The sequence below is a fragment of the Varroa jacobsoni genome, unplaced genomic scaffold (assembly GCF_002532875.2).
Source record: "Varroa jacobsoni isolate VJ856 unplaced genomic scaffold, vjacob_1.0 contig02758, whole genome shotgun sequence".
Classification (NCBI taxonomy): domain Eukaryota; kingdom Metazoa; phylum Arthropoda; class Arachnida; order Mesostigmata; family Varroidae; genus Varroa; species Varroa jacobsoni.
Genome location: NW_019214880.1, coordinates 19,856 through 35,973, shown reverse-complemented (window position 1 = coordinate 35,973; position 16,118 = coordinate 19,856). Strand labels below are relative to the sequence as shown.

Sequence of the window (16,118 nt, the reverse complement as noted above, 5' to 3'; positions counted from 1 at the left end):
ACAAAGATTGATCACTTCTAGGTTAAATAATCTCAACCAAAGAGCTTGTGTCACGTAATATAATAATACGCACTCCTAGATTATGAGATAAAGGTCGCATAGTTTTGATCATCTATCTGAAAGGGCTATATTTCCATTTTTAATCAAAAACGTAATGGTTACTGTCTTACACACTATTTCCGTTCCATGATATATATTATAAAGGCAAAATTCAGAAACATCGTTACAAATAAAACATTAGAGCTACCTCTCAAGCATGCAGTGGCCTGATGACAAGGATATGACGCAACAGGATAGGTAATTATATAGTGTGCCTTAACTTAATCAGATGTACTTATTGCAGACACATGCATCTATGCGACTGCTGCAGCCTCGTTTCCCTCGACCATATCTCTATGTTTCCAAGATGTTCGAATTAACAGCTAGCCTTCACCACGAAATGCCCAGGGACTCTCGACCCAATTTACCTGAGACTTTCCGTCTGTTGGCTATCTCGTACCACTTATACTGGGTGATACAGTTTTGTCAGCGATGCGTTTTTAATCGGAACAGACGTAGACACACTGAATTCGTGGCATCGAAATGCCATGGATGATTATGATGACGAAGATGAAGAAAAACTATAAAGAAATCGAGAAGTGGTAAAGCTTAAAAAATATCTCGGCAGATCGTTGAAAGCGATCACTCTGATCCATCGTGTACAGTTCGCACGTCGTCACGTAACACTCCGTCCGCTCAATTATACTATTCTTCTATTGATCTGCTCTCCCATTTAATCGTTCCGGCTGAGTCTAGTCGATACCGTGCACAGTAGACTGGCTGTGCTATATATATATATATGTAGAGTGTATATGCCCCACTACCTTGCGCAACGTGGAGGAACACGTCTGTGGTTCACGCAGAGACGGGCTCTCGGTTCAGTATATCCGCTCGAGATAGAACCCGCTGAGTGGTGGCTATTGCCAGTTTGATGTCGATCTAAAGAGACATACTAAAGCGAGATCCTAAAGAAACGTTTACGGTGATTCATTCAGCGCGTGGTTGCTTCGTGCGAACGCCGCTGCGGACAGGACGTTAGGAGGTCCCACAAAGCCTAAACGTGATGATTTTCAGACGCGCGACAGAACTGCTGCGCGCTCTTCACGCATTCACGCAGACTTCTTACTGTAGTCCCAATAATCCCCTTTCTGTTTACACTGCGCCATATGTACACACTGCACTTACTGTGAAAGCTATGGCTTTTTTTTGCAGTAATCATTGACGAACTTATAAAATAGCCACTCTTTGATCTGGGCCTTGCGGTACGGTCTGAGCCGAAATGAATTCAGACGGGTCCTCCGAGTTTAGCGCCCGGGTCCATTTGGCCGTTAGCATTTGACCACCTCTTGCATTCTCGGCTAATTTCTTCGTTCAAGTAAGTTCGTATGGGCGTTATTCTAAATCTAGGTTGTAACAGACGACGTTTTTCATAACACTGGGATGTATGTAGCCTATGACCTAAGGCTGAGGAGAAAGCGACAGCTCCAATAACGCTGCGCAGAAGCTTATTCTTCACATCCCGATCGTTTTTGCATGTTATAGACAGCAAACATGGTGTCCCCGCTCAAATGGCCAAGACATATAAGGCAATCTAAAATATACTGCATTAGGTTACTCTAAGTAATGTTCTTAGAAATCTACTCTAGTTTCACTTATGGTTGTTTCGTTTTCAACGAATAGCGACACGTTTATGCGGCTGATTAGTTGTAGGGAAGCTGACAGACCCCTTTCTTTGTTCCTTCCTTAGAATCGTCTCTTGGCAAAAAAAAATACTAATCGTCCCAAGTGGTTTGCTTTATATATGCGCATGCAACCCAGTTGTTTAAAATAAGCTCACTAAACTTTCATTTAAATTAGTCCTATACGTTCCAACAATTCAAGGAACAATTCTGATTAAATGGGCGTGAACGATTTGCCGATTGCACAGAAAATAATAGGCGCTCAGACCCAAATCGATACAACCGATAGTCACACATTGACCAGGGCACAACACGCCTCACGTAATAAAGTATGGGGACGTAAAGATTGTTTCCATGTAGGATGCAGTACTGTTATTGAACGTCCACCGACTGCGCCTTCAAAGACGTACTCATTGAACATTATCGCCATCTTAATTAGTTTGCTTAATTGTTAGCTAAAGCGCAACGTCACCTGTACGGCCCATAATGTTATCCATCTGCTTTAAAGTGATGACTTTCAATTCAATTGTCTCTTGTTGTATTTGCCCATCATGCGGTATTATTTTATATATATATGTATATATATATATATATATATATACATATATATGTATATATATATATATATATAGCACAAGTAGAAAGCAGACAAGCGGCGAGCTTGTTCAATGTGCTGTGAAAGATATCCATCTACAACGTGCTTGGTGTATAGCCTTGCATCATAGTGATGAACTTGTACTGAGAGATTTTTAGCACAATGTACATGACATACGGCCTAGCAGCAACAACATTTACTAACAATAAGCTAATATAAATTACTTTTTAATTTTTTCGAGGATTGATGGGTGACACAGATTTAAATTTGAGAACACATATCGCGCACATTGCCAGCTAATGTAGTTAAGTTTGTAACGATTTTTTGAATATTCGAAGTTCTATTAGGCTTTAAGTACGAGTACACTGATATGAAATTAGCTTAAGGAAGAATCATCCAATGATACGAAGATAAAGTGGAACTTCTCGTGTGCTAATCGATTTGAGGTTTATTATGATTTTATTTTTTTTCTTTGAAGGTTTTTCACGAAGTTAAATCTTTCTAGGCATGGCGTTGCCGCTTGATTTTTCCCCGTCAAGCCAAACCCGAACATCAAACCTAATGGTCAAAAAGATTTACTAAGATCGGCGACAGCGGCAGTACACTTGAGCTCGGGAAAGCGTTTTAAGCATTTGCAGATAGGTTTTTCGAATACGGGGAAAAGCTACGTAAAAATTGCACCAGTTGCCGGCCGTTGATGCCTGATACCATTATAGCAGGCGTATCTTATGTGTATTTTTGCCACCATTTATCTCGTGTCGTGATAGCTGCACAAAGTTGACGAACGGTTAGCCCCTAGCACTAGATATACCGCTGAATTGTCTCTATTGTATTTGGCTTCCGCCTCACGGGTAAGCATTGAGATGTCTGTAAATTTTAGGTTCGTAGTCTGATTTTTACGTCCGTCGTTGGTAATGGAACTGAGTTTACATAATATTATCGCATTCAAGCTTAATTTAGTGCCAATGTTTATGCTGTTATCAAAGATGAAGGTCATAGTTGTTACGTACGGGAAACAAACGAGTCTACCCTTGAACTAGACCATTCCTTCTGAGAGAATACTGCAAATACCTTTTTTTCTTTAAAAAAAACTAGACCACTAAAAAACCGTTCAGCTCGTTGAGGGTCAAATGTCCTGGGGCAATAACTACTCAACACTATTCCTCTAACTACATCGAACAGAAACAAGAGTATTTGTAGAACAAAATCAATAAGTGGGGAAAAGAAATATCTAAAATGCTTATTTTCTGGTTACTGACTCACGAATCAGCTATCTAACAGGGATTTTATAGTAGAGTTCGAAGCAGTCTTCTTCACTGTTTAGCAACATTATCGGTCTGCCCATGGTGGCAAGTTTGCGGTGGGCAATTTACGTTTCATTCTATCCAGAAATGACAGAATGATGAAATTCGATTCAATATTTTCCTCGCTATTTGGCGTGGATCTCCGAAACGATAGATTTCAGCACGTAGGGGTAATCAATGAAGCGCACACATGCATACGCTTTACCTGAAATATTGACGATGCAAATAATTATACATATCATAATACTAGTAAATATGTAGGCGTACATTAAGGCCTACTGTTTGTATTAGTCGTGATACGATTTAAAAAAAAGCGGGTTTGACGCATCATTAATGACACTTCGTGTACGTAACGCTGCAGGACTTCTATTCAGTGCAGTAATGAAGAGGATACCAACTGCATTCAGTGCTGAGGTCCGAGTTAGTCTGGAGCTGGTTTTAAGGGCCTCATCATCATATCTACTGAGTTCGTTCTCCCGTAATACTAGTCTTAGGGACGACTAGAAAACATAAGACAAAAATTACACCCGTGTTTCAACACAGTTCGTTATTAATCGCAGCTCGTCGTCTTTTCGTTATTAAGAACTAAATGCACGCGCACAAACGGCCGCTCGTCGTACGGACAACGACGTTGTCGTGATACTTCAGCTCAATAGTGCGCGATCTGCATTCAGCGTCGAGCCTCACATCTGCTTGTCTGCGTTATCGTCTGGTCTCCGAGTATAGTTATGGACTCGCCCGCCGCAACCAACCTAATTCCTGCATACACATATTACTTAACTCCTTGCCACTTACCACAGCATGAGATAGCGCCCTTTCCACGTGTGGTAACCGTCGATAGCTGCTGTTACGGTGTCTGTCGCTGCATGCTGTCTGTCTACCTACCGCTCTTGTACTGAACTGCTGTGTTAGCAGTCGGCGAATCATCGTATCGCCCTTTCTCGACGTGCGCGGCTCACGGCGGGCTCTACGTCCTCGACCGTCGAGCCCCGTCAGTCCACGGGCCGGTCTCGCATTCGCTATCTCACGAGTCCGTCCACACGTCAGGTTGACTATTGTTCGAGGGAGTGAACTGTGAATGCCCCCCTGTACATGTAGGCTACGCACGGATAGACAGGTTTTTTGCAACTGGAGTCGGTTCTGTTGATTGCTTCGTTCGTTTGCTGACTAATTAGTAGCCTAGAGGCGTCTTAGTGGTTTCGTGGGTCAATTGTCGATACCAGTTTTCTTTGTCTTGTTCCCGCTGCGGTAAAAGAGAGAGCCCCACCGTTGGCCGCACCTGAGTACTAGACCGAGCATTGGAAGTGCGAGAGACTTCACCGGAGACACAGGTTCGGCACTTACTTGTATGGCGCAAAGCAACAAGACGGCACAGCAGCGAAGGAAGAGTCGTACGTGGAGACAACCATCTAACAGTATTTGCGCTGCGGCTCTCTGAAAGGCTTGCGGCGAAACGCGCGAAGCAACGAGAACAAGAGGGAAAAGAAACAAAAGCAAGTTCCGCAACCTTTAATATTGTCGATTTCACTAGTCCTCTAGTTACTGTACAATAGTAAGAGTCGCTATCTGTTACGTATCGCCACCGCCACGGTTATCCTGGATCGCTGCGTAGCTCTTCACCGCTTTCTGCTCTGCGGCCTCTATCAGTCCTCTTGTTATAGCTAAGGTTAACGATTTTTTTTGAAGACAAACGAAGCTTCGTCGCTCGAGTAACAGGAAAAAGGCAAGTTGGAGAAAGTCGAGAACCGGGGTAAAGCCCGTCGAACAAGCGGCGAACACCACTCGGATCGAGACGACCTAATAAATATATCAGTGGAAGTAAAACCGAATGCCTTGTAAAAGGGTGGAATCAATAGTACCAACTGTGTCAACTCTGTTAGTCAGCGGCAGAGCGGAGAAATTCAAGGAAACCACGACTGATCCCACACGAAGCTCTCCCGTCCTCCGATTTCTCCATACCCAGACAACTCAACTGTCCTACCAGTAGGTGTCTACTGCATTACTAGCCAACGTTAACGTCTTCGGTATGTTTTCGGGTTTGTGAAAGATCCAAATGGATAGCCCAACGATAACGTTGTAGTCAAGATTAAGCGAATGTGGGTAGGCAACAAACTGTCTGACTATAGGAGGTATCTTTCGAACAATCGTACGACTGAAGCTACGAAGAAGATTAGCCTTTTTGTGCGCTCTTCGTGCACAACGAAAACTTACCTTATGAGTGTGTGACGCAACGCAATTTGTCATGGGTTGAATTCTGTGCAGGCGGTTAATACTCTGAGATAAGTTACGATACGAAAATTTCGTAGTCTCTACAAGCATCTCTTTGAAGACTCCCTGTAACCCGTGTTCTCTAGTGTGGGAGGAAATCCCTTGCTTCTCGCGAGACGCTATCGTAACGCCGATATCGGTGTCTGTTGACTGCCTGTTGAATACCCAGCCGACAGAGCATATAGATAAGAAGCAGTGTCGTCGATGCAAAAGCGAGATTTCCTGGCAACATCTTTTGCCGCTTTTTGTGGACGAAAAGCGCTGTTAAGCAGTTGTTGTAGCAGCAGCAAAACCGTTGCTTAAAGAAGAAACTTGCCATATGCTTCTACCCGTCTATTACGTATGCATATACATAGTTATCGTCATGCATCTTAATTACAAATATAAGGCATCCGCTATTACCATATTCGACGTATGTCCCACGTCGATTAATTGACCTATTCTTAAGTAAGTTATCGTGTAGCACAGTGTCATCGAATGCGGTCTTCTGATCTGAAGAATTCCAAGCACGGCGTCCATCGAAAGCCGTTTATGCACAAATCACAGTTATCGCGGCTGCAGAGTGAAGAGTGCTTTTGTGATGCCGGCGCCTGTGCATCAGGTGTGATCTAAGATCGCGTATATCATGCGCCGTACGGATACGTCGCGTTTAGGAATTCTGTGCGTTTCATGCAACGATAGCAAATCGCTTGTGATTTGGTGATGCTCTTGAACAGCTGTGACTGATTCTCCGAACTAAACGGTTATTTACCTGCTTTTACTTGACGGTACGGCTTTGCTGACCGACACACAAAAATAAAAACAAAACACTTAAGGTGAGCGCTTTACCATAGGAAGGACATTTTTTATTCTACGTACGAAAAAGTGCCCGCTAAACTAAGACGAAAGGTTCGCTTGTGACATTTAAGTTTGTGATACTCTATTAGAATGTAAATCCGATAGCACGACCGCAAAACTGAACACGGACTAGCTGAAGCGGGCCCTTGGCACTTATAAGCTAATTGTACTAAAATCGCTTCCCAGCAGTATGTAAATCACAGAATTTATCACAAACTATTGTACGGACATCTTGAAATAGTCAAACAAAAAGATACGAACAAATTTTCATATTGTGCTCCTACGATTATCTTCTAAGCTCTGTAGAGCTTTCCCTCAAAGAAAATTCGATACGACTGCTAAACACACGCATTAGGTTCTATCAAAGAAAAGCCCCTGTCAGTCCATCCGGGTCGTTGTGAACTTCAACGATACCTCCAGAACCGCAGCGTAGTTTATATAACAGTTCACCTAGAAAGATATAACAAATGTATTTATTAATTGCAAATGATCTCAACGGAACACTATTTGAATAGGGTTAGAATATTTTTCAAACAGTCCTGACGGAATAGTCACGACTCTTCATCATGGCTGGTGCTAAATACTCGTTTCGCAAGCTAGAATGCGTACAGCTTACAGGGTAAGATCATTAAAAAGATGAGATAATTATCGAGCCTCGATTGTACCTGTGCTTCGCAACGCCATAACGCTTCACTTTGTCTTGATTACGTGGACTAATTGTTGTAATTGCGCTCCGTCTGAATAGTCGAAAGGAAGGTTAAATTGTGCTTAATACTGATTCAAGAGGTCAACTTTTGCTTAAAAGCTCGATATATATACATACATACATACAGCTTCTTTTATTTTGTATTCCACGGATTGATTCTTCCAAGCTCACTCTTTGTTTGTCATTAGGCTGTCCGTACTTTGGCCTGGCGCCTGGGTTAAGCCTTTGACTAAAGACGCCGGAAGTTGGCTCGATTTGCGACGCGATTTGAGGTAAATGAAATCTTTTCTTGCCTCGAAGTAACAGTACGTTATGTATAGGTCGTTACGATCCAAACAGGAATATATACCCACCCTGGTGTCATAAATCAATTCATCATGATTAATAGGTGTGATGTTACACTTCAGTGAGACTGCAAATTGTTCTGGTTATTTAATGTTATATCATTCAAGCTTAGATGTCCCTAAGTTATTGCTTGCAACAAAAGCAGTTCCAGTTGCTTCCGTTGAGCTGGGCTTATCTTACGATTGAAGTTAGGAAGCAACAATAGTCAACTGCAATATCATAGTAATTAGTTCTATTCCCCCTATCTATCTATATATATATATATGTATATATGTGCGTGTGTGGGTAAGATGAGATAGTCTGCGAAAGTTAGAAAAGCAAAATGTACAGAAATCATTGCTAAAGATAAAGAGGGCTTAAATATACGATTCATTTGTAATTAGGTCACCCTAAGGCGCCTTTTGTACTTCTGTAATAATCCATTAAAAGCATACCACAAAATACTTTATTAATTAGTAGTGATAATATTAATAGTGAATAAAATTATCTAATTAATAAGTACAAAAACCATGGTGTTACATGTATACCAGCATTATAAGAGTATGAAGATACTATGCCTCCTGTTACGAATGTCCTGCGCTGCACTGGCCAGGCATATCGCCTTCTGCTTCTATAGATGTAAAATACTGACTTTTCAGCTGTCAGAAACGATTGAATTACTTTCCTCTCTCTCTCTCTCTCTCTATATATATATATGTGTGTGTGTGTGTGTGTGTGTGTCCTGTATACCGCAGAATCGATGTGACGGCTCGCGGTACGTCCCATGGTGACAGCGGCGGTGTTGTCGAGATGATTTCTTGATAATGGTTGATGATGATTGTGGTGGATGGAGGTGGTTGATGGCGCTATTTTTCGTGCCGAGACTCGCTCTTAACCAGGGAGCAGTTGGCAAGCGGCGACGGATATTTGGTTCCGCGGTAAAGGTTTAGTCTCCGGCGCGCCACGCTACGACATACGGCGCCACGCGGTGCTGAGCCCCGATGCCCTACTCTGGTTGTCGTTGGCGGCAACATTGCTGTTCCTGTTGCCATCAAAGTCAAAGATACCGTTTGTACAAGCTGATTACGTCCGTGGCTGCTTTCGTGTCCGATTACAATCACAATATTAGACACTGCTTGTGCTGGCGACGTTGCCGAGCTACTGGTCCGCGTGTCGGGAATGAGGACGGAGATAATACCGAAGAGAACGACAGTAAAAGTTACGTCAACATAAAACGCTTAATGCTAGCCTAATACGCGTTACTATATGCACATACGTGTTGATTACGTTGATAATGTCACAACCTTAATGGATGTTCTCGTATTGTCCAAGGGCAGAGGTAGGGGCACGAATACAGTTATAGATGTACCCAACAATGTGAGGCTTATTTAAAAGCATATTTTGAATAAGACCTGCTGACGGTCACAGCTGACAGATAGACAATGTTGATTGCAAGGTTTCTAGGACGTTTCTAGGACAAACAACCAAATGAGAAAGAGGTAAAACGACGAGAAGAAAAAACGTTTTGGAACATTGAATGAATTTTTTGGTAGACAAAGATATTTCGTTTGATGAGACAAAGAATGCAAAGAGCAAACTGAAGAGATTTGGGAAACTCTAAATTTGATTAAGTGATGTGGACACTGGGGATTTTCATTGTGGACGCAAAGCAAATGAACCGTTAGTTCTATCTATAACGACATGGGGTTTACCATAACACGATCAAGTGAAAGCTGTATTTCTAGAATATGGAGTCGCTCGACGGTTATTATCTCGGTGATGATTTGAGTGGAAACGAGAAATAAAGATGCCATCTATAACTTGCGACCTTCGAAACTTATTCTAGAGATGCGTAGAAGTCTACGTAACTTGCCAATAACTAGCCAGTTAATAACAATATACTAAGGGTAACTTTTTTGCTTGTCCGTTGTACGGAACGCTTAGGAGAAATTTATTGGCGTCGTTAGTTAATCACTACTACTACTAGTCGCTACTTAATAACTAGTCTGATGAGAAATATAAAAATCGATTAAATATTTCGTAAATTCAATCCCACTCTAAATACCTATGTTAACAATAGGACAGCGTTTAATAAGGGTGCCAATATGAATTAAAGCGTACTTTTACAGAATAGTACAGCATTATTTTTTTTTTCTTTTTCTCTTTTTCACAGAGTTGATTTCGAATTGCGGCTGTTTAAGGATAAGTAAGCTGGCACAGTCTCCCTACCGTATTCAACCACTCACGTTATCATATCGCCCGTTAGCCAGCCGCACGGCTAATCTCGATTTGGGCAATGTATTATGACTTACAGAAAGCCATCGATTTTCTAAGATTAAACGCACTCACAAATAAGTTCGTGTCTATCTATAGGAATATGAAATTTTTAAAGCCTCGAAAAGATCGACAAACGGTAATTCGGTCAACTAACTGATTCTGTTGAAGATGCGGCCGGTATTAACGGAGCCGCCTGCGACGTAGTTTCAATCTCACTGGACGTCTCTCGAACGGCTAACGGCATTTGACACGTGAGACATACGAAAAGCCCCTCAGGTATTCGGCATTCCAGTTCTCCGAACTCATCCTCACATTGTATGCCCCCTTTTATCTATCGTCCGTGACGTGAGACCTTCTATAAACGTTTGCTTTTCATTCCTTTTAGGCGATTAGCTAAGTAGGTGATTAAGAAGCGCCTAACAAACTGTCGACTGCCCATGTTTCGAGGATCGTGTTTACACTATATAGTGATATATATCTTGCTCAAAATAATAAGCCACAATGAACATTGATATACCATTGAAGCGAAATAGAAATTAGGTGAAGTCAACGTTATTTTGCTTTTTAACGTCTTCAGAATCACCTCTCGAACAGCATAGAGTATCTGTTCTGCCTAGAGCTATTTTTAGTTAAGGCGCAGATAAGGGGTCATCTGTTGTGAGTTACCGCTTTACGTAGACTCTAACCTGACAACATACGTTCCAGGTCGCGTACAAGCTTGTCTTTAAGAGGGGATGCATAGCAAATTATTTTCTGCGAATTTACAATTATTGTTGCAGTATGCAGTTCTCCGAAAGAGCGATCGCGTAATTCTCTTGAGTGACTGCAGCTGTTGCTCGTTCTATAGTGTTTGCCCTTTGTCCGAACAATGCGGCATTCATTAACTTATATGTATTATTATTAGGGAATAGCCCAACATAAGAAAACTTCGACGAAGACATCGGTGTCCGTTCAGGGACAAAAGAACAATGGATAAATTTGGATAATGAATATTATGGCAAGCTATAAATATGGTTGTGACTGCGTATCAGTTATCGGTAGATGTAACTGTCAATTGTACGCCGTAACAATCGGCTAAATGCACTACAGGCTTTCGATTGGGCAGTTCGTCGGTCAGAGCTTCAGAGAGATTCAGGCCATCGTTCGGGGTCTATGGCATACTCACGAATCATACGATCTTAGTCGTTTGAGTCGTGAGTCTGCGTAAGGCTGCAGTCACATACGCAAACGGTGACAAGGATCTCTGTTTATCTTTGCCTCTTCCCATTATAGCATGCGGGCCGGTAACGTGCACGCTTGCCTTTCCTAAACCTTTCGATTGGCACTGAAGTTAGGTATTGAACGTCACATATGACAACCACGCCTTTCAGCCATCTAACCCGCGTGCAAGCGCTTGAGCTATCGCTGATCTAATTCCCAAATGTTGACGCCCGCGCCAACTCTCAAGCAAGTGTTACAGCAGTATTGGAGAAGTTCGTTCATCTTTTGACCCTGAATTAAAAAGCATTGAGGAACACGAAACCGGGTACATCAGGCTCGGAATCGAATTCCCCAAGCGCGGGTCCTTCTGCCGGGTTCGCCTAAACTCGGTTAGCTTGGGGTCATCGTCCTCTGTGACAAATATTATTATTTTAACTAGCTAAACTAGAAGCTTACTGGACGTTCTTGTGACGCATACAATCTTCAGCTAGGTCCGTCTGTCCGGCAATCAGTCTTTACGGGCTTTCAAGCGTCGCGTTCGCCATAGATGCTTGGTTGCGGTCTATGGGTTTTGATATTTCGCTACTTAATAATCACAATGGGTACGACTGTTGAAACATAGTTCACGAAACCGCCGGGATGCAAAAAATGTTTACGTCATTGAGAAGCGCACTGAACGTAAAAGCCGTTCGGTACGTTTCCGCAAAAGTATATAATTTTCCCATATATAAAGAATCTCCCGTACATGTGTAGTACCCTGCCGGGTGGACCGAGATGGACGGTCAAACGGATGAGCTCTATTAAGGTTCACTCACACCCTCGTGTTCCAAATAGCCGTGTCAACTAAGTAGCTTGCTGGCTCCGCGAGACCTTGATTAACAAACCCCGAAGAAGCACTGATGAGAGTGACGGTAATTACAGGCTCAAACGCGATTTATTCTACCTGTAGCGTTTTTAGATGACGATCTCGGGGGAAACGCCTAGGAAGTTATTTCTAAAGACATTCGGTAGGAATAGGTCAAGGCTTGTGTCAGACAGTGGCCTGAATACCCCTACCTTCAATGTCATGTTTCAAGAAAATTATGCCAAGTTGCTTTCAGTTGTTAAATAGGCACGAAAGGATGACTCTTTTGCCGTTCAGTCGTTGTGATTCAATATTCAGCTAAGTTCGAAAGGATCGCACGCAATGACGAAATCATATCTGAATCTGCGTAGCAACTTTCTAGCATACGATAATGCCAGACGCCTGATTCTCTACAGATTTTGTCCGCATTGATACAAAATTTATAAAGAAACTAAGCAATATCATCAATAGTATTTCACCTAGTAAAAGTTGTACCGTCGTAACAAACCAGACAAGTAAGTAAAAGATATCCGAACAATAACGTTATCTGGTTAGAAGAAACCTCAGTTCTTCCTCAGTTTCTCCAAGATAGGATTGTGAATGGTGGATCGCAGCTCGGAGCAGATCGTCACTTGGCAGCATTTAAACGGATCATAAATGCTCCGTAAGTTATGAAACAGTTTACGAAGTCGAAGCGAAATGAGGAAATCACTCTCTAAGCCTGACATTTGAACCTCATAAAGGTCTAAGAGGCCATCTGGCAGCTTTGCCTGGCTGCCTATACCGCAAAAGCTATCTTTTACATTATTTGACACACAACCACACTGATCCAGTCATTCGTAAGTTTTGCTCAGCATATTTCTATGGTAGAAAACAATATGGATACGGGATCAATTAACCCAACCTAGCTGATAACCTCAAACACACTGACTAAATATTTATGGTCAAAATAAACATGAAAATTGGTGATTAAGCGAATTTAATCACTCATTAGGAATGTTACGATATTCGATTTTTTTTTTAACTTCTTTTACTTTTACTAACTCTTTTTTTAATTTCAAATTTTCTTTTTGAAATGCCTCACTGCTGTACGTAAATCGACCTACTGCTGGACCCGAATTCCATAGATCTGATCAATCGTTTTGTTGCCTTTCTTGGCCTTAACTGAATAACATTTTTTTTTTTGTGTAAGGCTATGGGTAGTCAATAAATAAATGTTATGCTAATCGGTAGTAAATTTTTTACATAAATTATTATTTTCTCAAGACACTACTACCACCTGTTCACGTCTGTCGTTTGACAAACATGATCTATCGCATATCGTGCGCAGAGGAAGGAGGACACCGCCAAGGCTGGTTATGACAGATAGATGTGGGCATTCACGTTGATCCGCTTCTGACTGGCTGAGTTCGATGCGACTTTTGGGTGACACTAACGGATCGCGGCAAGTATGCAGAATTGCGACGGTAAAGACGAAGTTGATCGTTTTTCGGTACACGCATACAGATTTAAAAGACGGATTGGATGATGAACGGAGTCCATCGTTCGACGCTAACGTGATCGATGAACACTATCGCAGACCGTTACAGTGCGACGGCTCCCGCCAACTCAAGCTGCAACATCGACATTCGTAGTTAGCGCGGCCTTAGCGGTAGCAGCGATCATCACCCGACATTCACGACTGTTAGTAAGAAAAGCAAAAGATGAGATTCTATTTTGGCTACGGCGGGGCGACACCCAGCAAAAGGGTGGGCCAACGAGAAGGGGCAATAGCAAGCAATGCGACATCTGGAAAAGCTCATGAGACGACGATGTTGCGGTACAGACAGCATGCACATCGCCCTCAGATGACGTAATGAAGATATAGAAACTTACCGTTCTTCAGTAAAATGGTTGTGTGTGATGCAAACGCTTCAAAATGCTTTGCCTTATATTAAACATTAGATCGGCTCGTATACGACAACGACGACGTCTCTTGTCGTTCCTACCATCGGGTGGTTTTCCCGAAATATATTCTACGACTAAGAGTAGACCACATACTACGTCCTTTAGACTACGTTACGGCGCGGATGAAATTTCGGAATCATTTGGGAGCAGATTCTTGATGTCTCCTTAACGTTCAGAGGCCAACGCTATGCCATTGTGACAGCGTAGCATTATATATCTGTGATGGTTAGTTGTTTTTTTCGATCTCCGAGTGATTGCGTGTGTAGATCAGTGACGTATCACAACTTTTTGAACGAAAACGTTCGGAGAGGCAACTATGGAAGGTCGGAAAAAATTACAGTGAAATGATCATTGACACCAGTGTTTCTGGTCCTTGTGGATATCACTTTAATAGTCTAAGCAGCGCTGTCACACCACCCGGCACAAAAAACACCTGGTACTTGAAAATTATTAGTTAACGGATGACCTGCGAAACAAAGATGTATCAGGTAAATTTGACTTTCTTTGCTGTCTTCACGAAATGCCGTACATGAAGTATGATGAAGAACTGAAATGTATCGAAATTGAGAATAAGCGTTACTACTAAAAGCACGCGGTTGAACATGATCAAACGTATATAATTTTCCTGAAGATTGTGATACGTTTATTCTACGATGTGTAATCCCTTATAAATTTTTTGATTTGTGTGGAAACCCATATATTTTTTTTAAAATCGATGAGTTTAGAAATATCGTATTGCTTTATATTTACCTAATATTGCTGCATCAAGGATTACTGGAAGCGGCACCCGTGTTTAAATATACATTTCCTCAAAATTGCGGCATAAGACCTTCTGTTAAACCGCGATGATTGATTTTTTTTGTGGTCGCAAAATTTCCGTTTAATATTGTCAGGTCAAAAATTTAGGCAATTGCTAATCGTGTCGAAATCTTATTGCGGCTTACGAAATTGAAATCTATCACTCTATCACAGAAACAATCAGTTATCTGAGACTTTCATTACACGTGTTTATAAAGGTGTTGCAAATTAACAACCATACCAATGTCACCTTGACTGTAACGGTTCAATCACCCGATAGACAATCAAACGTATGTAACATAGCTAATGGTAGCCTCTACAGGTCGACAACTTTTGACAGTAAGTCTGCTTTCAGGTCTTAATCAGGCGTTACCTGAACCCCTATTCGTTTACGATAAATGGTCTACAAGCGAAACACTTCTCGGGGTAAAACGTTAAAGATATCGTTGAGGATTCTAAGAAAATGACGAATTCCTTCTCGAAGGATAATTTCATTTGCATAATAAAAATAATTTTTACTATCAGTGTATATATTTGTCGTTTACAACAAAATGTACGTGTGGGTCTTGTATAATAGAATTTCTACAAGTTTACGTTTCAGTTCTGAGCTTGCACCAATGTAACCTGCCAATGTTTGTTGTGTTCTACTATTTGACAGATATGTCATCCTATCACCGCCACAGAAAAGCCCGAACCACACTTGTTTCAAGAGCCCTTGCTTGATACTAATGGTATCCTTAAAGTGGTTAGCCCCAATCGTGAAAGGATCACGCGTCGTGGGTAACGCCGGCCTCATTTCTAATCCGATGAACACGGTCATTGATTGGTATCGAAGCTATTGTCTTTGTGGACTTTCTATGAGAGCCAGTTCCTTGCAATGATTGTGGTGTAATATTATCGTTTTTTTTTTTTCCTTTAATTCGGTTTGACTTCCCTATTTAGCAGAGCTTTTTTGCGGCGAGTATACCTTCAACACATTTCACCCATCCTTCAATAAACTCATCGCACCTAAAGCTTCATTGACAGGCAAAGTTAATAATTTGCCCGCGAGTTTTCAAAAAGCTCGATCTACATATATGTACTACATAAGCTAGCTGCAGTTAGACAATTATTCTCAACGTACGTAACATACGTGTGATATTCCAGAGTACTCCGTTTAACATTGGCAGTGTTTTTCATATTTTTGGAAAATGTTTAGTATTTATTTGTGTATTCCGTCAAAAGCGATGCATCTTACGAAAAGGAAAAATTCTGATTATTTTAGTTTAGTTGACCTTCCGAAGTAATTTGTTCGAACACG

At 41.6% G+C, this 16,118-nt stretch overlaps 1 protein-coding gene and 1 long non-coding RNA gene across 3 annotated transcripts in view; one reads left to right on the top strand and one right to left on the bottom strand.

Annotated features, from left to right (window-relative positions):
* Positions 1-4,562: 4,562 nt before the first annotated feature.
* The window catches only part of LOC111272620 (adenylate cyclase type 2), a 31,399-nt gene continuing 19,843 nt past the window's right edge, over positions 4,563-16,118 (top strand). The window contains exon 1 of one of the 2 annotated variants that reach the window (XM_022854187.2): positions 4,563-6,700. Coding sequence is in view for 1 of the 2 variants with exons in the window: in XM_022854186.2 (XP_022709921.1) it covers positions 14,482-14,508 (27 nt within the window). In the remaining variant the exon portion in view is untranslated. Of the gene's footprint in view, positions 6,701-13,304; positions 14,509-16,118 lie in introns of those variants that run through there. The other variant, XM_022854186.2, reaches the window with a different exon arrangement.
* On the bottom strand, positions 6,696-9,619 carry LOC111272621 (uncharacterized). Its single transcript, XR_002687622.2, has 2 exons — positions 8,503-9,619; positions 6,696-7,172 (listed from the first exon to the last, which is right to left on the bottom strand). It is a non-coding gene; the product is annotated as an uncharacterized LOC111272621 (long non-coding RNA).